This window comes from Sus scrofa, chromosome 13, assembly GCF_054392235.1.
Source record: "Sus scrofa isolate SSC_HxYL_T2T_F1_AM1 chromosome 13, Sscrofa_HxYL_maternal_Yorkshire_Landrace_v2.0, whole genome shotgun sequence".
Classification (NCBI taxonomy): Eukaryota; Metazoa; Chordata; class Mammalia; order Artiodactyla; family Suidae; genus Sus; species Sus scrofa.
In genome coordinates, this window is record NC_139395.1 from 107,404,534 (window position 1) to 107,425,400 (window position 20,867).

At 36.3% G+C, this 20,867-nt stretch overlaps 1 protein-coding gene across 50 annotated transcripts in view; it reads left to right on the forward strand.

Annotated features, from left to right (window-relative positions):
* The window catches only part of MBNL1 (muscleblind like splicing regulator 1), a 179,992-nt gene that overhangs the window by 128,334 nt on the left and 30,791 nt on the right, over positions 1-20,867 (forward strand). For 30 of the 50 annotated variants that reach the window (XM_021069642.2, XM_021069647.2, XM_021069661.2 and 27 more), the window contains 2 exons: positions 7,666-7,836; positions 18,101-18,301. In XM_021069642.2, coding sequence (XP_020925301.1) covers positions 7,666-7,836; positions 18,101-18,301 — 372 coding nt within the window. Of the gene's footprint in view, positions 1-7,665; positions 7,837-8,894; positions 9,006-18,100; positions 18,302-20,867 lie in introns of all 50 variants that reach the window. The other 20 variants (XM_021069633.2, XM_021069639.2, XM_021069648.2 and 17 more) reach the window with 1 other exon arrangement.

Consider the following 20,867-nt stretch of genomic DNA (forward strand, 5'->3'; position numbering starts at 1 on the left):
TGAAATAAAAATTTTACTCATATATCTTAGGTTTCTTAAATTTGCAATAAAAGCAAGGTCGGTAATAATACACTGCTCTTAGAAATAGGAATACAGTTGGGGTGACTATATATGTGTGTATATGCATAATTACATATATACACATGTGTACATTTACATATGATTAAAAACAACAGTATGCAATGGATCCACCAGAATTCCAGTTGGCAGTCAGAAATCTTTATTTTGGGGGGTAATCTGGCTTCTTAATTTATCTTTCTTTTTCAAAGGTGGGGGATACATGGCTGACTTTTAGTTATTCGGAAAGGATTTTCAATAGGGAAATAAAATCAAGAAAATTGTGCTTGCCCTTCAAAAAAAGTCAATATCCTGAGTATAATGGAGCTATTGATATGATTTTGGAATTTAATTATTGAGTCTTTTTATACCACAGTCTTTGTTTTTATTTTAAATAAAATAATTTTAGTGAAACTCAAATATCCATACCTTGAAAATTCTTAGAAGCTGCAGTTATTAGATTTTAGCAAAATTAGAAGGAATAGGGAGTCCCCATTGTGGCTTAGCAGTAACAAATCCGACTAGTATCCATTGAAGATGTGGATTTGACCCCTGGCCTCACTTAGTGGGTTAACGATCTGGCATTGCTGTAGCAGATGTGACTTGTATCCCACATTGCTGTGGCTGTGGCATAGCCCAGCAGCTGGGAACTTCCATATGCCACAGGTGTGGCCTTAAAAAGCAAAAAAAAAAAAAAAAAAAAAGAAGAAAGAAAGAAAGAAAGGAAAAGAAAAATTAGAAGGAATAACTGGTCATCCACTCACTCCTTTAGAGTCAGTTTTTTGTGGGGTTTTTTTTTTTTGCTTTTTTAGGTGCGCACCTGTAGCATATGAAAGTTCCCATGCTAGGGAGCGAATTGGAGCTGTAGCCACCAGCCTACATCACAGCCACAGCAACACCAGATCCGAACCATGTGTGCAACCTACACCACAGCTCACAGCAACACCAGATCCTTAACCCACTGAGTGAGGCCAGGAATTGAAACCTGTGTCCTCATGGATACTAGTTGGGTTCTTTGCCACTGTGCCACAGCAGGAACTCTGAGAGTTAGGTTTTATTTTACAAACCTAACTGTTTGAGGAGGTTCCCAGAATAAGAGACCCTATCATTTAAATGTAAGACTGAAAATATTTAAGAGTTCTCTCATGGTGCAGTGGTTTAAGGATCTTGCATTTTCACTGTGTGGCTCTGGTCGCTGCCATGGAGCAGGTTTGATTCCTGGCCTGGGAACTACCACTACTGCAGATGTGGTTAAAATAAAGAAATATATTTTTTTAAGAATGAAAATATTTAAAGCTACTTATAAATAAATTTAAGTTTACACCTTTTGAATTACATATGCCCCTTTTACTGACAAGGTTTGTATTCCTCTAAAATTCATATGTTGAGGCCTCTCTCCAATGTGGTTTTGGTGATGGTACCTCCAAGGAAATAATTAAAGTTAAAATAATTAAGATTAAGGTCCTAAGTGTGGAGCCCTGATCTGATAGAATTAGCGTCTTTATAAGAGATGCCAGAAGGCTTGTTCTCTCTCTCCATGCACCCCCCACAAGGAGAGGCAAAATTATATTTGTGTTGTTTAAACCACTCAGTATATCTTGTTATTGCAGCCTGAGCAGACTAATACAGCCCCTATTAAATTCCATTAGATATAACACAGTGGTTAACACTCAACTGGCAATGATTTTCCCTCCTTGGACCTTCAGAGCCATTTTGGCAATATCAAGAGACAGTTTGTCATAACTGAGGGCAGGAGTGCTATATGCATCTAGTAGGCCAGGCATACCACTAAATATCCTGCAGTGCCAAGAACAGTGCCCATGACAAGACTTATCTGGCCTCAAATGTCAGTAGTGCTGAGGTTGAGCAACCTTGAACTTTTTTGGATGCATGTGTTCTTTGAGCTGACACAAGTCTTTTACAGAAATAAGTGAATCATAAGAAGATAATACATCTAAGAACTAAAGTATTCTGTGTGTTAGAAGCAATTAATTTATTTTCAATATTTGAAAAAGCCAGTAAACTGGAATTCCTAGAGCTAAGTAAACCTATATTCATTTACCTAAATGAAAACAAAATATTTGAAGATAGATGCTTGTGTATGCATATTGGTGTATGAATAAACTATAATTTTTTTCTCAAAATTAATCATCTTTTAAACTGCCTACATTTCCTACTGCTAGATACATGCAATTTTTTTTTTTTTTCTTTTTAGGGCCACACCTGCGGCATGTGGAAGTTCCCAGGCTGGGGGTAAGAATTGGAGCTGCAACTGCCGGCCTACGCCATAGCCACAGCATTGCCAGATAGAGCCGTGTCTGCGACCTATACCACAGCTCACAGCAAAACTGGATCTTCAAGCCACTGAGCAAGGCTAGGGATCAAATCTGCATCTTTATGAATACTAGTCGGGTTCATTACTGCTGAGCCACAATGGGAACTCCTAGATACTTGTAATTTTAAAGCAAATATTATATATACACATTTATTCACCCTTACATTAGAATTGATAATTTAAAAAGCATAGCAGAACTTATAAAACACATGATTTTGGAAAAGCATGAAACAGTATTTCTTGACTTTCAATTTTTTTTCCCCTTTGGCAGAAATTTTCTGAGTTATTTGTATTATCTTAGATGGAAAAAACCCACAAAAGCCAACCAAAAACCAGTAGCAATTTTCAAATGGAAGCTACCAAATTCCTTTGCCACAGTTTCTGGCCAATATCTGAGCAGTGAATATCTCCAAAAAGTGCTTCAAAAACATTTGCATATCTCATCTGTTCCAAAGGAAATATTAGTTTTAACAGTTGAAATAAATGGTTACATTTTGAACAGTCTACCATAAAACCAGTATTTCCAAAAAAAGTTGGAAAAGACTTTTGAGTATTAGCTGGTACCCTTATAATTTTTTCATTGCCCCTTTATTTTCAGAATCTACCAAGTATATGACTCAGTAATTTTAATCCTACCACATAGTTACTGTTTGGCAACTTAATAAGATGTCTTTTTATATTCTGACTTCATAAGTCACCATATTCCTTTTATTTTAAGTGGAAGAAGTATAATTAAATATGGGAAATTAGCTTTTCTAGTTTTCAAGTAGAATTTTGATTTTTTTTTGTCTTACTGAGTTTGACCAACTTCTAACAGAGTAAGATGTTTTATTTTTGATTGTTAACTAGTCCTTAAGTAAATATTAAAAATAGCCAAGAAAGTTAAATTTCCATCTCTAGTTTCATTTAGTTTTATCTTTATTCTACAATTTACGCCTCACTGTACACATCACGTACACATCATTTTTAGAAATCATATAGGCTTATATGTTGTTCTTTAAAGGTATACTTTATTAGATATAATGTTTAAAAATCAACCAGGCATTTGTTTTGAGGCTCAAAAAATTAATCTAAGTGTACATCTTCTCTTTGTGCCAGTTTCAAAGGCTAATGAGAAAATCCTTCAATTTACAATTTAATATTTTGTAACCTCAGAAATTGAGGACTTGATGGATTGATCTCTCCATTGGCCTCAAATGATTTCAGATGGCCATTATTGGTCTCACACAGGCTTTTAAGACTACAGGAGGGATTTTTTTTTTAACTTTTTTTTTGGATAGGTTACTTACAATTTAAAGATGTTGAAAAACTGTTAGAGAAAAATGGGCTCCATTCTGGATCAATATTCTGTTGAACTTCCTCCATTTCTTAAAATATACAGTATATGCATTACGTTGATATCTTTGGAATCTGTGTTCCGTTATCTTATAAAAAGCCTTCTTGAATGGAGTCTGAGGTATTTATGGTATAGGCACTATAGCATGGCCTGCTAGTCAGCTGGCCAGTTCACTGAAAATAAGATTTTGGTGCATCAACAAAAGTAAACCTCAGAAATATAACACTATGAGTAATGTATTAGAATGGCATTTTTCCTTCGTGGATGTGGCAAATACAGAATAATGATCAAGGGGCAAGATTATCTTATCGTTGATGATTGACATGAACTGTCATTGAGTTTTGCTACTTCTATTATTTTTAGTACTTTTAACAGATATGGTGTTAGGTTAAGCAACTGCTGCTTGTTACTAGCTTGAGAACTTAAGAGAGAAAAATTATGAATATTTACTGGCAGACAGCCTGTTATACCAGGAGCCATATATGAGGCTGTCCCGCTGTCTTGCTCAGTCCTCATCCAGCTCCTGTGAAATCAGTGGTATTTTTCCATATCAGAAAAGTTATGATGGCCACTCAGAGATTTTAATTAACTTCCACAGCATCACATAGCAATAAGTAACAAAGCTAGTGTTTGAACCAAGTTATCTTTGATAAAATGTACAATTATATGGCAATAAGTGAAACTACACGTAGCACCCCAGACTGAATTAAAACTTCTTTTTTATATTTTTGCATTAGTCCTAACAGCCCAGTGTATTGTATCTAGAGGTGAAATCTCTGGATGATTTACAGTAATGTCTCCTGTACAAACATCTGCATATCTGAGCACTAAGTACTGATTGAATTTCTGTTTCTAGATTTTCAGAATATATTGTTGCTGTATAGATTTTCGGAGGAAATGCATTGAATCCCTACACAAATCTTTCCTCCCTAGTGAAACTTATAGCCCTTCCTTACCTTTTCTCCTTTTATCATGGCACGCTTTATCATGTGTTCAAATTACTGGCCTCATTAGGTTAATATAACTCAGAGTCAAGATTTGGTATCAGATATAGTTTTTATTCTATTTTCTTCATTGTCTCCAGAATGGAGTTAATTTAGAATTTATCTTTAAGCATTTGGTAAGAAATGTTCATTCGCTCATTCCACAAATGCTTATTGAGGTACAGTGCCGGGAAGTAGGAGATGGATGAACCTGGCAAAGTACCAGTCTCGTATTTACCTGAACTCTCAGCAAAAGGGGTGCTGCATGTGATTTTCTCCAGGGCTTAGGTAATTCTTTAGAAGAGGATGTTTATTCTAACTTACTTTTGACTTATTTTATTTGTCAAACCGCAATTGTTCAGCACCACAGTCAGCCTTAAACAAGTTTTGACCTTCCTGAGAAGCTAAGTTTATCTATTGTCAATTGCAGAGGCTACCCTGTTATTTTTTTTTCACATGTCAATGAAAAATTTGCAGAATTGTGTTTGGTCATGTTTTCTGCTAGATCCGAATAATCTGGAATACTGTCAAAATGCAGATTCCTGGGCCCCCACATCTACTGCCACAGATACTCACTCTACGGAAGAGGTTTGGTAATCTGTTTACTCGTCCGCAAAATATCCTCAACTAATTCTTAGTAACATAGCTTTTTGAAAGTGAGGCTCCAAAGCAGTCAAGGTAGACTGTGTAAAAAATGCAGTGGAATGGCATTTCTCCTGAGTGGATATAGTAAAGACAAAATGAAGACCAAAGATTTGGGATTCTATTAAAATTTTAGAGATGCACTATATAGGTTTCCTCTCTTGCATTATTTCCATCTGGGCTGTGGTCATCGGTAGGAGGGCCCTGGTGGTTTGTGTTTAAGGGAGGCATTGGAATGAAGTGCTTAGGGACACCAGTGTTCATGTGGACAAGGCAAGGTTCAGGGCCCAGGGCTGTCTCTCTGCTATTTATGGAACTATAGAAACTAATCTGAATGAATCGACCGTAACTGAATCCCCAGAGTGGATCCAACCCTGCTTATCTGCACTTAAATAAGTCCAATCTTAGTAAGAAATGTGGTGTGGAGACATTGAGAACCAGAATTTCTCTCAGAGACAAGTTGTTCTTTGTATTGAAAAAGCAGGTTTTCTCTAAAAGACCCTGAATGGATAGCCCTGAAATCAGGCCATGTGTCAGCCATGGGTGTATTTATGTTGGCCAGTCATTCCCTGTGGCTTATCTTGTGACTCAGAGTGTTGTTTTTGTAAAAGTTGTTTTGCATCCAGATGCTTATAAGCTAGTAACATGCTCATGATCTCAACAGATATCAAGCTTGGTGATTTCCTATGAAATAAGTCATAGATATGTAAATGTTACTTTCCTTGTGAATTTATCATTAGCCATAACTAATGGTATTGTAAAAGTTCCCGTCATGCCAAGGTTTTGTTTCTTAGTTATTGGATATATAATTTAAAATGTCCTGGGGGTGGCGATGGCAGCCTCTCATCTTTCCCTTGTTCCTTGGAGAGTTGTGGTGCAATGGCAGATACGTTGTTTTCAAACTTCAAAATAAACTTATGGTATAGGTTATATAGCAATTTTGAAATGAATGAAAAGCCTGAGACTTAACGAAGTTAGTTTTTATGCAATTCATGTAACTGATAAGTGACAGAACAGAGCCTCTATCCCAGATCCTGAGACCTGTAAGGTCCTTGCTGTTGAACACTGTCCTCTACTGCCCCTGGATTTAAAGTATTATTAGTAATACTTGAGTACCTGAAGCTGTTAAACTAACAGGCAGCATCCTCTGACATTAGCCTGTGTATACACTTATTCCTAAAAACCTTAATCAGAATAAGCCAGAAGTAGATCATTCAAATTAGAGTTGCGACAGATTTTCTCACACATATAAAAATATCAGTTTTCTTAGTCAATTTACAGTACAAAGTTGAATTATGGTAAATAGATTTTTCCTCAAAAAATCAAAGACAGCTCAAGAAGGCAGTTGATAGCTTCAATGAACTCTTTCACCCTCTCAAACAGTTTTAATAGATTTATTGGTGAAAGAAGTTGTCAAAGTAGTAATTGATGAGATATGTTACTATCAATATGACCTGACAATACTATATTGAAACAATAAGGGTCAATCCTTGACAATATTGCATAATACAGACTTTAATATATATTTTTGATGAGAAGAATCATCCCCAAAGAAACATAAATTCACATTTCTTATTTTATAGTAACTTAGTTTCTCCATTTTATACTGTAAATTTTCTGGAGGGTAAATATGTCTCTTTCTGTTGTTTTATGATTCTTGGACAATGGAAACTAGAGTTATTGCTGAGGGGTTAGTGCTACATTTTTCACCAATATTTCATTATACTTACTAATTTCTATATACAGTGGGAATGAGTGGGAATTTTCTTCTATTCATTTGTAGATTTCTTAATATATGGGCTTTACAGCTAGGTAGTAATTTTAATTTTACTTCTTACATGTGTAAAGGTGTTTTCCTGAAGATACAGTGTGCTGTGAGTCCTCTAAGTCCAATTTCCTTACAACTCAATACAAGTAAAAATAGATGGTAAAACTTCATGATTATTTTGGGTTCATTAAAGTTAACCACAAGATGTTATGGAAGGTGGCTAATATTTTTATTTGATATTCTGTGTTTTAATATTACCCTGACAGTTTGTAGATTTTTAAACTTGAATCTAGAAATATTATTGCTAACATTACAGGAACATCTTTAAGCTTTAAACATTTTTCAAGTGTCTTAAAACTTCATTTTGATAATATACTTGAGTAAATTCATTACTTATTCAGAATGTATCATGAAGTGTTTGGACAGTACATGGTGGTAAAAACCCACAGTAGAGCCAGGTGTTAGGTTTGCATCATTGTGATTTTTTTTCAAGAGTTGTGGACTTTATTTTTTTAAGATGCTATTTTCTCCTTTTGTGTTTTAGGGTCGTTGCTCCAGGGAGAACTGCAAATATCTTCACCCACCCCCACACTTAAAAACGCAATTGGAGATAAATGGGCGCAATAACTTGATTCAGCAGAAGAATATGGCCATGTTGGCCCAGCAAATGCAACTAGCCAATGCCATGATGCCCGGTGCCCCATTGCAACCCGTGGTAAGCCCCTCCTCAGTGCTCATTCCTTCTGTTTGTTATTCTAAATGCTTAGTTTTGATGTGGAAGTGATGATTCACTATATCAAGTGAACACAGGTAATAATATCAGTTGCCTAGTATTTTCTAGCAAAATTATCAGTCACACCCTGGAAACAATTTTCACACTGTAAAGTTACTTATCTTCTGGCTAAATCATGTGGACATGTCCATGAGGGCATGTTTATTCCCCCCAAATCCTCTTCAAATTAATTTCTGTGACTTGCAGGTGTTGATTGGCTTTTTAAAAATGGCCATCGGACTCATCCCTATAGCCAAGGTGCATTATCAATCAGGCCACCTTGAGCAATAATAGTCATTTTAAACATTGGTGTATGTCATCTTTACCACAAATTGGTGTATATTATCTTTACCAACTTTAAAAAAAAAGATTCTCCTTGAAGAGAATCTGTGTAGTTCTCTTTTGAAAAAGAGCCTTTGTTATTCTTTTATTTAGAAACTATTTTGTAGTCACAAATGCTAGGAAAATTCTGACTGAGGTAAATCTATTTCATGAACCTGAAAGTCTTATCAAGGGAGGACTAAACAGGAGAGACACGAACTCAAGGGCTTCTAAGGAAAGAGTTAAATTTTATAAACTGTAGGTGGTCATTGAGATTTAATGTTTACTGAGCAGTGTATGTGGATAACCTTTGGTTCTGAGCCCCTATATTTATTTATTTGGATTTGGGGGGGAGGGAGGAGGGTATGTGACAAATGACTTTAATAACCTGTACTCACATTAACCCACAAAAAAAGTAAGAGATGAATATCATCATTAATTTTAGGTTGTAAAAGATATTCTGATGTTAACTGTGATATAGTAATTCTGTGTTTCAATGCATGTTGAAATTTGCAATGATTGAAATATTCCTCTCAGTGACTTATATGCAGTATTATGGGGTCACGGAAACGTGAAGACCCACATATTTCTGATATGCTAACTGTAGCATGTGTGCTAACTAATTTTTTTCCTAATACATTTTAACACCTGAACTCAATGTAATTATTATTCTCTCTTAGAACTTAATGCACCAATCATTCCAAAAAAGAGGGGGGGATTGCATTTCGAGGTGGGAGGGATCTCCAAACCCAATCGTCAGTGATACCAATTATCAATACTATACAGTTGAGGTGAGAGAATATTATAATTCTGTATCTGTTTTAACCTGATATTTTTTTTTCCATTATTGGGGACTCAGTTACAAATATGGTATCTTAAATTTATTTCTGTGACATCTGTTAATTTCACATGTCTTTGTTGGGATGATATGAAGATTTCCACTTGGTTAAAAGAAAATGTTCAATCATTCTCTCCAGCATTAAAATATAGGAAAGAGTTCTCTTTTACACTTGGCTCTTACATCTGGTTTCAAAGATCTGATAAATCCTTGGGGTGGCTGCTACTTTAGTTGATATGACATCTCTCCTTGATGTGAGATTCTTTTATTTTTTCAGATTTTAAAGTTTTATTGAAGTATAGTTGATTTACAAGGTTGTGATAATTTCTGCTGTACAACAAAGTGATTCAGTTATACATACACATATGTTCATACTTTTTCAGATTCTTTTCCCATATAGATTATCACAGAATATTGGGTAGAATTCTTTTGTTCCCCTTAAACTTTTAAAGCATGCTTTCCCCCAGGCTCTACCATCTCGGTGACCAGAAACACCTCTGAGATCAGCTAGTGTGGTTTGCGGGCAGTAGAGAACGATTAGGTCTTGACAGGAGGTTCCTCACTGTGAAGTCTTGGCCCATCTCCTAAATTTGTCCTTGAGTTTTACTCTAAAGATTATAACAGGGTCATCATAGATGTAATCCTGGCACAGACTATAAACAGCATTTATGCTCATGCCTTTGAAATACTGGTAACAAATATGAATTGTTTATGAAGTCACTAAATCACAAATTTCCAAGACCATCAAAAAAATTACTCCACTTTCTGATGTTTTTGTTGGAAAATTCTCTGCTTAGACAAAGCATTTGTTTTTATTAGTTGTGAACCTGTTCAGGCCTCATGTTCATTTTCCCTGATATTGACTAGATTTGAATGTGGAATTACCCTTCTGCTAAAGGCACCCTGAGATCAGAGACTAAAAATAGACTCCATCCAGAATTAGGTTTTTGTATTGACTATAGAGGTTATTTTAATTATTCAATTTTAAAGCATTTGGGGTTTTAATGACTATAGAGAAGGCTTTAATCCAGGAAATTTGCCTCCAAAACCCCACCTGAGACTTTTTTATCCTCTCTGTAGTCAGCCCTGTTTTGATGAGGATAATGATATGGAGATTCAGAAATAAATGAGATGGTCATAACCAGCTGCTTACTGGAACTTCAGTGTTAGGCCTACAAACAGCGATTGTAATAGGCCTGGAAGCAGCTAGGTGACTAATATGGAAAATGGCTGCTGCTCCAAGAGGATGGTCACTAGACTGAATGATAGTTTTGAAGATATGACATAAACTTGGAACCAACCCAGGCAGGGGTGATATCAAAAGAGATAATACTGTGAGCAAATTCGTAATATCAGCGGTGTCAGGAATATCTGAGCAATGAGACAGGGTTTTTAGTCAAGTAGGTAAAGCATCTTAGTTTTCTAAGATTAACTAGTTTGGCCCCCAAACTATATCCGGAGGAACACGAGGAAGGGAAGAGGCTAGCAAGGTGTAATCAGATTCAGAAGCATCTGGGATTATGCCTGACCCATAGGAGAGATTAAAAGAAAATTCCTTGATGAGTGAAAGAACAAATGAAAGAAGGGGTTTCCTGAACGTGAGAAGAACAGGCAGAGGTTCACGGTAGTTTACCTGCCCAAGAGTACAAAGGAATCATAACCAAGAGCCAGAGCAAAAGCCCGGTGCTAGAGACTGCAGCATAGAATGCGGAATACAGATGGATGTGTACTCGCAGATGGTGAGCAGAGATAGCCAGGGGTTGGTGTAGGTACTGTTGGACCAGGAAATAGCTCTCATGCCACCCAGTTTGGGTCCTCATTTTCTCATAAATTTCAAAAGACTGGATGTATAAATTTAGAATCTTCAGAACATGACATGGGCAGACCTGGGGAATGTAGGAATTTATTGGAGAACTTCCTATTTTGTTTTTCCATTTTTTTTTAAAAATTATAGTTGATTTACAACACTGCCAATTTCTGCTGTATAGCAAAGTGACCCAGTCATATATGTGTGTACATATATACATATATGTATTTATTTTCCCTCTCTTATGTTATCTTCTATCATGGTCTATCCCAAGAGACTAGATATAGTTCCCTGTGCTATAAAGTAGGACTTCGTTACCTATGCATTCTAAATGCAATAGTTTGCATCTACTAACTCCGAGTTTCTTGTTTTCAGAGAGTTCATTATGTTGTAATGAAATATGCTAAGCCAAGAATCAGAAGCATTTCTGATATGTTCCTGATATCCCAAGAACATAACACATGGGGGGTGGGTGGGTAAATACCCAAATACTCCCTCTGAGGGACTTTGAGGCACTCAGCCTTTTTTGTGTCATAAATCCTCACAACCATACTATAAAGTAGAGAATGTTATTCACCTTTAGAGATGAAGACTTAGGGATTCAGAGATTAAGTCGTTTGCCCCATTTCCATAGCTAGTGAGTAGCAGGGCTAGGATTTTCACCCAGGCTGTTCAGATTCCTGTGTCCACACTATAGAAATACTAAGTGGAGACATGCCACCAGCCAACTCTATGTCTTCAGTTGATACTTTTGAAATCCCTGACCTTCTTTAAAATTATAGTCAAATGTTTAAACTATATTATCTGCAGGGGCCTATACCAATCTTATAAACATAATTATTCCTACTTCATAAGATGAGAAAGTAAATAGTTGAAAATAAGTAATTGAATTTAGTTGTGTTTACTTCCTAAAAATCAGCATAATAAAGTATTAAATAATTGGCATTGATTCTATGGTCATTTGTAAATCACAAGTAAAAATGTGAAAAGATCACTTTTTCCTTTATTGTATGATCTTTGAATATAAATAGAGTGACCTATAGTATTTAATTATCCAAATTAAAAATAATATTTCTGGATTATTTTTCCTAGGTAGTACTTAAAAAAAATACTATTACTTTGCCATGCACTATTAGATGCAAAGGTCATCTAGTGAGAAATTACTAAATAACCAAAGATAGATTGCACCTCGGGCCTCACAACTTGGACGCATCTGGTATATATTCTTTGGTCCATCCTAGAGAGATATTTTTCAGAAATCTTCGTGATTTTGGGTTCTTGTCATTGCCCTTGAAGAGCTCTGCATAAACAGTGTTTAGAAGCTGTATCTAGCTCTGGGATTCCCCTAGCAGAGTCCTCCTGTGCCTTTCCCTGTGCTCCCAAAGGTTAGCGTTGGCCATCCATAATTTCCCATGGCAGCTGCCCCAAAGGTACACACACTGGCCACTTTGAGATACAAAAGTCATGTTGAATTCCCTATGCATTTCATGAATTTGAAGTAGCCTAGGGAAAGAAAAATTCAAAGTTGTTGGATTTAGCTAAAGTCAGGAGCTCCTTGGCTGCCCCATCACCTTGTCTCTGCTGTCACTTCATGTGGAAGCATTTTTTGGCAGCTGGTTGCTGAAAGCTTTGACGCCATCATTTGTCACATTTCCAGGAACAGCTAGAATTCCTAAGTTGTTTTTTAGTGCTTTACTTTTTCAGTTTATCCAACTAGTGTTTAAGATAAGGCCTCTTTATCCCCAAGTGTTTCTGGTAAAATGTTTCCAGGTCAGTCACCCTGAGTCTTATTTCATCCATCCTGCCCTCATTACTGCCTGTTTCTATCCAGGAGCTTCTGCTTCTTAGGGCAGCTTAGAATGGGCCCTGAATTTTAGGCACCAGGCCATATTGCTTATGTACCGTATTGTACCTTTCTGCTTCCAGGGCCAGTATTGAGTTTTCTTTATTTAAATGTTTATTACTTCAGTGAAACTCTCTTGAAAGGTAATGTAAAATTAAGAATAAAGTAGTCATTTACTTTGCCCAGTCAGCAAGTCAGTCTAGAGGCAGAATTTAAAATAGTATCTCTCATATTATTCCAGTCATCTGCTACCTTCTTAGAAAAAAAGACAATGTAATGTGAATTTGTTGATAATTCCCATTAGCTTTTGGCTCTATGTTTATATTCAAAATAATTGTTTATAGAGACTGTTTATAGCTCTTCTACAGGGTTGTGCCTACCCAGAAACATGATTTTATACACCTTAATTTTATGCTGTTAATTTTTGAAAAAGTTTAATTTTTCTCTTCTTACAAATTTGACCTTCACAAACACATACACAAACATACACATAAAATCTAGAAAAATCTGACTTAAAATTTGTGTTCTGTAAATTCTGGCAGAAACTGGTTCTATTTTATTTATTTTATATACTCCCTCCATTTTATTGAAAATCACAAATATTATTTGCAAAACAAACACTCTTTCACAAAGTGTTTTAAAATAAATTAAGGCCCTTATGATATTTGCAAGATTGCAGCAGAGTAACAGTATGTTAACAAAACTTAGTTCAATATGAAAAAAAAGTGACAATCAAAAAAATTGCAAACCAGCATTCTAAAGAAATTAATGATTAAATTTTGAAATTGCAAGGAAATAACATTAAATCTTTTTTTTTCATGTTCAAATATGTATCCTGGAAAATATGTAATGTATTTGCTAGTTGGTTTCTGTAGCAGAGAAAATCAGCTAGGAACTCCATAAATATATTTGTTAAGCAAATGTTTGTAGAGGACCTGTATAGATGCCAATTGCAGGATATACAAGGTGAAAAAAGCACAGTGCATGAAACCACTCTGAGAGCCCAGGTAAAAGAGATGATTAGTTATATACGCCTGGTGATCAGTGCTGAACCCGAGTGATGAAAAGTTAAGGAGGAACAGAAGGTAGGAAAAATGAAAGCTTCTTGATTCTTGAAGACTGATTAGGAATTAAACAGTTGGAGTGGCCAGGAGCAGCCTTCTCTTGGGGGGGGGGCAAGGCATGTTCTCAAGAAGGGAGCCTTAAGGAAACGTGTTCTTAGAGACCTCACATAGAATCAGAAAACTGAACCAATTTCTATTTTTAAATAGTAGAAGACCACATATATTACATGGAATTGGATTTCCCCAGAAGCTTTAGAAAGATACTGCTGCCTAGCTACCTCTCTTCCCAGAGTGGAGAGTGCCGGAGCATTCTGGGCTTCAAGTTGTCCAGGTGATTTCATTGGACAGCCAGCACTGAGAACCACTGGCTTTAGAACCACCCGGGATCAAACATCCTATGTCCAAATTCTAGGTCTTCCATGCATTCATTTGTGACGACAGGCACGTAATCTCTGTGAGCCCTTTTCCTTATCTGCAAAGTGACACTAATAATACCCACCTGACAAGGCTGTAACTCACACTTTCATTCACTCAAACACTTATTCAGTGTATATTTATTGAGCACCTACTGTATGCCAGGTATCATTCTCGGTTCTGGGGATTTGGTAGTGAACTAAATATGAATCCCCCCTCCTCCTTAAAACAAAAGCAGTGGAGTTTTTGCTTTTGTTTGCTCATGGAGTTTATATTCTACTATTAGGAGGATTAAATATAATATCATACATAAAGTGCTTAGCACAATGCCTGGCACACAATAAATAAGGGAAATATTGTAATAATCATGTTTGCACACATTTAACTAGGGTCGTAATGTGAAATTGGATAATGTTTTCATTCATAATAAAGCCTGATTACCTTAATGGAATCAAATGTCTCATTTAAAACAAACAAGTGATTAGCCCATAAATGCACCAGCGTTAGTAAGATTGCAATTTGTTTTTCTCTACTAAGGATGTTCACTGGCAAAAGGCAATCAGAAACCAAACTTCCTTATGCCTTCCGGGAACAAAGATATCTGTAAATCATTATTACAAGGATGTAGTCAGTATCAAATACATCCAATTACATAGTTTTACGTTATCCTGTGGATACTTGAGAGAAAATAGGATGCTACTTGATAATACCATTGCATTAATATCCGTCCTTGTGATTCTACTGAACCCTCTGCAGGATGGCTTTTGGAATAGAGCATTGGCAGTGCCACAGTTCAAGTGCCTCACTAATCTGATTATGGCACTCTGGTGGGGCCAGCAGTGACCTGCCTCCAACAAGGTGCCCTTTGAAAAAGGGATATAACAGATTTACAAACACTCAAAAGAAATCAAGGAATGTTGCACTTTGGTGGTTTGGGGGGCAGCTTTTGGAATCAAGTTTCAAAGTATAGAGCTATTATTATTGATTGTCTGCCTGTTTAGCAAATAACTCTACTTATCTGGAGAGGGAGCAATTTGGATAATGCTTGCTGAATAGTTGATGTTTCAGAATTTTAAGAGCTGCTACAGATTTGACTTGGGGACAGAGCCCTAAAGTTCTTCAGATTTGAATTTGTTCTGCTGAATTCAGTCAGAAAATCAATTCACATGACAACTCTATAGAAACAGTCCAGTGGGAAAATTGTTGATCCATATTTTTATCCATATTTTTATCTCATAAAAGTATTCTTTTATCTGTAATATGCAACTGTTGCATTATATGCATTGTATATTATACATTTGTTTTATTTGATAGATTTCACAAAGCTGAGTTTTGTTGACCAGTGGTCTAATTTTCTTAAAATCAGAATGCTTTTCTTCCTTGCAGATAACTTTGTCATTTTGACCTCTCCTTCTAAATAATTCTGGTAGATTTTGCAAAGGGACATAAACATCTCAATCTCAATTTCCTGAAGTATACATTTAAAATGCCCTCTCTGGAAATACATATTAATTCATAGCAAGAAATAATATTGACCAGCTTCTGTTCTCCATATTCTAAACTATTTTTCTAGTTCTTCCATGCTAAATTTATTTTATTTCTTAAATATCTAAGAGAAAAATTAGACTGCTGGTCTGGCTGAAATATCACATATTGTATCTGACAATATGTAGACAGTGTGAAGTTTAACGTGAATATTTCTGAACAGAGAAATGTGTTCAGTGTGTATTCACTCTACAGGTCAAGTCATGTCCTGCTGCTCCCTTGGTAGCTGGTAGACAGTACAACAGCATTAGATCAGTTGCTAATTGAATGAGTAACTCCTGTTGGGCAGAAATTTTTCTGGGCCCCAGTTCCTAACAGGTTATAGATTGTTAATGTCTGAAACACCCTGATAGTTTCCTATTGTCAGTGTCTGTTTCGGGCAGAGCTGGAACTGAGCACTGGAAGTATTATTTGAGGGTACTTCATCAAGAGCTATCAACCTGGCTGGGCAGCTAGCTAGTCATGGCATTCAAACCAACACATTGGGATGCATAAGCATTTTAATTTGAAAATTCCAGTGGAATCAATGGCATATTGTTTCTTCTCCCAAGTGAATCAATCATGTGTTAACTGTTCTATATTTCATGGTCTTCTTAGTAAGATGGTGTTAGTAACTGCAAATATTTTGTCTTAAATTAGTTTGTGAGGTCAAGAGAAGGCTGTATCCTTTAAGACAGGGATTTTCAACCCCAGCACTATTGACATTTGGGCCTGGATAAGTCTTTCTTATGAAGGGCTGTTTTGTGGTTGTAGGACACTTAGCATTTTTTCCTCTGCTTATCTGATGCAATAGCACCCCCCAGCTATGACAATCAAAAATGTCCCCAGATGTTGTCAAATGTCCCTTGCAAGACAAAATCACCATGGATGAGAACCACTGCCCTGAGAAAAAAGGAATACGTGAATTCCATTTTACTCTTCTAAATACAGGATGAGTCAGGGCCAAATTAAATAAAGGATATGTTTTCCTTTTCTTTTTGAACTATAAGAATTACCTTTGTAACATACATCTTAATTGCATAAAACTTTACTCCAACTTCAAATTACTCTTGAATACTAAGTAAACTACTCTGGGATCATCTAACTTCTTATTCTTGCCAGAGGGAAGAATTATCTACATTCTCATGTCCTAAAAAAAAAAAAAAAAAAAAAAAAAAGAAAAAAAACCCTATGATTCTATTCCTTACTACAGTGTAAAGGTAACAAATTGTTTAAAATTACCTTAAAGATGGGATCCATTTTGTCCAATTGTTTTTACGTTTTGTAAATGAGCATTATTATTATACAAAGCATTAAATATCAAGAATGAAGACTCTGTTGAATCAGGAAGCTGAAAATATACCACCAATAAGGTAGAAAATTGTACTGGGTCATGCTTTAAAAACTGGAAGAACACACTGTTAAAATAGATTTAAGGTAAATTATTTAATTTTACTCAAGAAGAGAGCTATCTCCTGATGTGCAAATTTTCATATCAACAAATAGAAGCCATTCTCATATATTCATGAAAGCATTTCTGGCAGAAAAATCTATCTTGTAGCATTTTATTCAGTGCTTCTATCTGTATTTCCTTGAAGAATCCTAATGCATTTTTTAGAAGTTTTTTTTTTTTTTTTTTTTTTTACTTCAGACTTCATATCTCAGAATCGTTTTCCCCCTAGTAAGCTAATTCTGTTGTTAGGGATCTCACAAAGGTGTAATAGGCTGGTGGAACATTTATAATTTCCCCAGGAAAACCTGCAACAAATATATATGCCAAACACTTTATCTTATGTGCTCAAAAGAAATAGTGTCATCATCACCTTTCACATATCCCAGGAGATTTATTCACAGTTTACACTGGCTGTGAAACTGTTATCCACCGGGAGTTCTGCTTTATTTATTCTAGATAATAGGACGCTTGCAACCTATTAACAGTTGTAAACAGATCTTTCAAGTACATCTGGCATAGCAATTATGAAATGTATTTCGTAGACAAGTTTCTGGGATTAAATCAGGACAAAGGTGGAGATAGGTAACTACAAGAAATTTCTGTACTGATAAGTTTGAACTGTTGTTCAAAATGAAATTGCAAGTGTTGTAGACCCCGAGTTTCAAAATCCCAGTGGAAAATTTAATGGGTAAATGAACCATTATGTTTTAGAAAAACATTGATTTGATGAATGCGTATTTAAGAAACATTCTTATAAACATTTTTATCCTAAATGAGAGTAAATAAACATACAGTTAAATGGAGAGAGAGAGGGAGGCGGGAGGAGGAAGCAAAGGGAGAATGGATTATGGATGCATGGATGGCGGAACAATATTATCATGTAGGATATCAACTTTGAACCAAGACCTGCATATTAAAGTTTGCTTTGTATTTTATTTTTCAGCCAATGTTTTCAGTTGCACCAAGCTTAGCCACCAATGCATCAGCAGCCTTTAATCCCTACCTGGGACCTGTTTCCCCAAGCCTGGTTCCAGCAGAGATCTTGCCGACTGCACCAATGTTGGTTACAGGGAATCCTGGCGTCCCTGTACCTGCAGCTGCTGCAGCTGCTGCACAGAAGTTAATGCGGACAGACAGACTTGAGGTAGGCGTGATTCACTGGTGTCATTATGTATTCCATTCTAAATTTCAAAGGGTGCTGTTTGTTTATTTCTTCCATGGCCATAAAGGTTGAAAACAATGCAAAGCAGAGATTTTGGTTCAGTGTTTGGAGCATTTTTCTAGAATATAGATATGCTATATTTGATGAATGTGATGTTTATAGGAGCTGCAACATCCATATGTAGAATAGTGGATAAGAACTTTGACTCTGGGACCAGACTGCTTGTTACTTTGTTGTGCCTCAATTTTGTCATCCTCAAAATGGAGATAATAAGGGCACTTACCTCAGAAAGTTGGACAGTAGCTGGCACATGGCAGAAGCTTCCTAAATGCTCCCTGTTATTGTTGCTATTAACAAATTCTGTCAGTTCCTGATACTCGTTCTTAAAAAGATGTTATTTAGTTGCTATCTCTAAAGTGGTTTAAAATTCATCATTGCGAGTTTCCTCAGAAGCCTCACAATATTTTGGTCGGAATAGCAAGGCAGCTTTGTTTTGAGAAGTGTGCCTGTAAGTTTTTAAATAGTAAATTTGGTGATACTCTAAATCTTAAAGAATGATCAGCTATTTGGGCTTTGCTATTGCTACATAAAAAAGGAACGAAAGATATAAATCTTATATTGAAGTGGTTCTATAGAGTTTCATCATGGCTGTAAATTGGTGGACTTAGTAAACACTAGATGAAGGGGGAAAATGACAACACTACTGTACGTTAAAGCTCTCAAACTTGGCATTGGTGTCCAAGTAAAGAACAAGTGAGCTTATCCTCTTTTCCCTGGTTAGGATGGGATAATACTGAGAAGTTTTTTGTGTGTTTTAATTACTGAGAAAGCAGCCAAATAAGGCTGTTGTGTGGACATAATTGACACTAATAATTCATCAGTTTAGCAGGAATTTATTTAATAAGCACCAATTTCTTGTTTATTGGGTTTCATTGCATGCATTACAAAGGATCTCAGATTTCAGAGTAGTTACAACTGTCACTTTCTGATGGGAATAACAGTAGTTGATACTTATGGGGTATTTAATATCTACCAACTGCATCGTTAACCCTTCATATACAAGACACTCTTAATCCTAAGAATTATCTCATGAGGAAGATACTGCCATTAACTCCATTTAATGGAGGCAATATGTTTAAGGAAAGAGGTGCAATATAACTATTCAGGGTCACGCAAGTAGGATATTCTGCTGGGATATGAACTCAGAACTCCATTTTTATTCTTTCTTACTTATCTTTTGGCCATGCCTATGGCATGTAGATTCCTCCACCAAGGAGCAAACCTGAGCCACAGCAGTAACCTGAGCGACAGCAGTGACAATGCCAAGTCCTTAATTGCTAGGCCACCAGGAAACTCCAAAACTCCACTTTTAAACACTGTACTACTCTCTCTTCCCGTACAGGGATAGTACAAAGAAGAGGCAGCAAATTTTGGCTTAGAGATTTTGCTTGTTTGTTTTAGGCTTATTTTTTACCTTTCATTGAACATTTTCGAAAAAGCTACTAATTGTAAGAGTTCCACAAGGGGAACTCCAGAAGGATGTTGACACCTAGTTACACACCCTCTATGGATCAAGGACCCTGCTGTGCACTGGAGATACATTTTGACTTGTGGGTGGTTTGTCATTGACCAGTTGCTCTTGCTCACTAATTAGAATGCCATTTGCAGGAGTTCCCATTGTGGCTCAGTGGTTAATGAATCTGAGTAGGAACCATGAGGTTGCGGGTTCTATCCCTGGCCTCGCTCAATGGGTTAGGAATCCGGCATTGCTGTCAGCAGTGGTGTAGGTCGCAGATGTGGCTAGATCCTGTGTTGCTGTGGCTCTGGCGTAGGCCGGTGGCTACAGCTCCGATTAGACCCCCTAGTCTGGGAACCTCCATATACCATAGGTGCAGCCCTAGAAAAGGCAAAAAGACCAAAAAAAAAAAAAAAAAAAAAGAATGCCATTTGTGGATAAATCAGGAGGAAATTAAAGAAACTTTAAATATTTTAAAATTATCAAATGCTCAACATATAAATCCATTTCCCTTCCTGCCCTTTCTGAAGCAAACTCTAGGTTTGTGATGCATAATTGTTGATTGTTTGTTGAGTACCAGATAGACAGTCTGAGATGAACTTCACCGAATTAACTACTAATAGGAGATGATATTCATAAAAATGAGAACATCTCTATTTAAATCTCTTTCAAAGAATCTCTTTAAAAGGTTGATTGTGTGGTCAAAACTCTTTTAAACCAATCCTCCCATATTTTTAGGTAGTCTTAGTTGGCTATATATTTTGTATAGTGTTTGGTTAAAATGAAGACTTTTCTGTTTGGTTTTGTTTTTCTTTTGTGAGGAGCTGCTTCAAGTATTTTGTCTGTTTTCTTTCCCTATAGTCACAACAAATGACTCCTGTTGCAAAGACTGTCATTTCCTTTTAACCTGAATTCCACTTATCTAAATGCCTGATGGGAGGGCAGCTTCCTATCTTATTCTTGTTCACAGGATCTGAGCCAATGTCACAGTTACAACCTGTTAGGATATCGCAGTGTGAAGCTAAGGGGCAC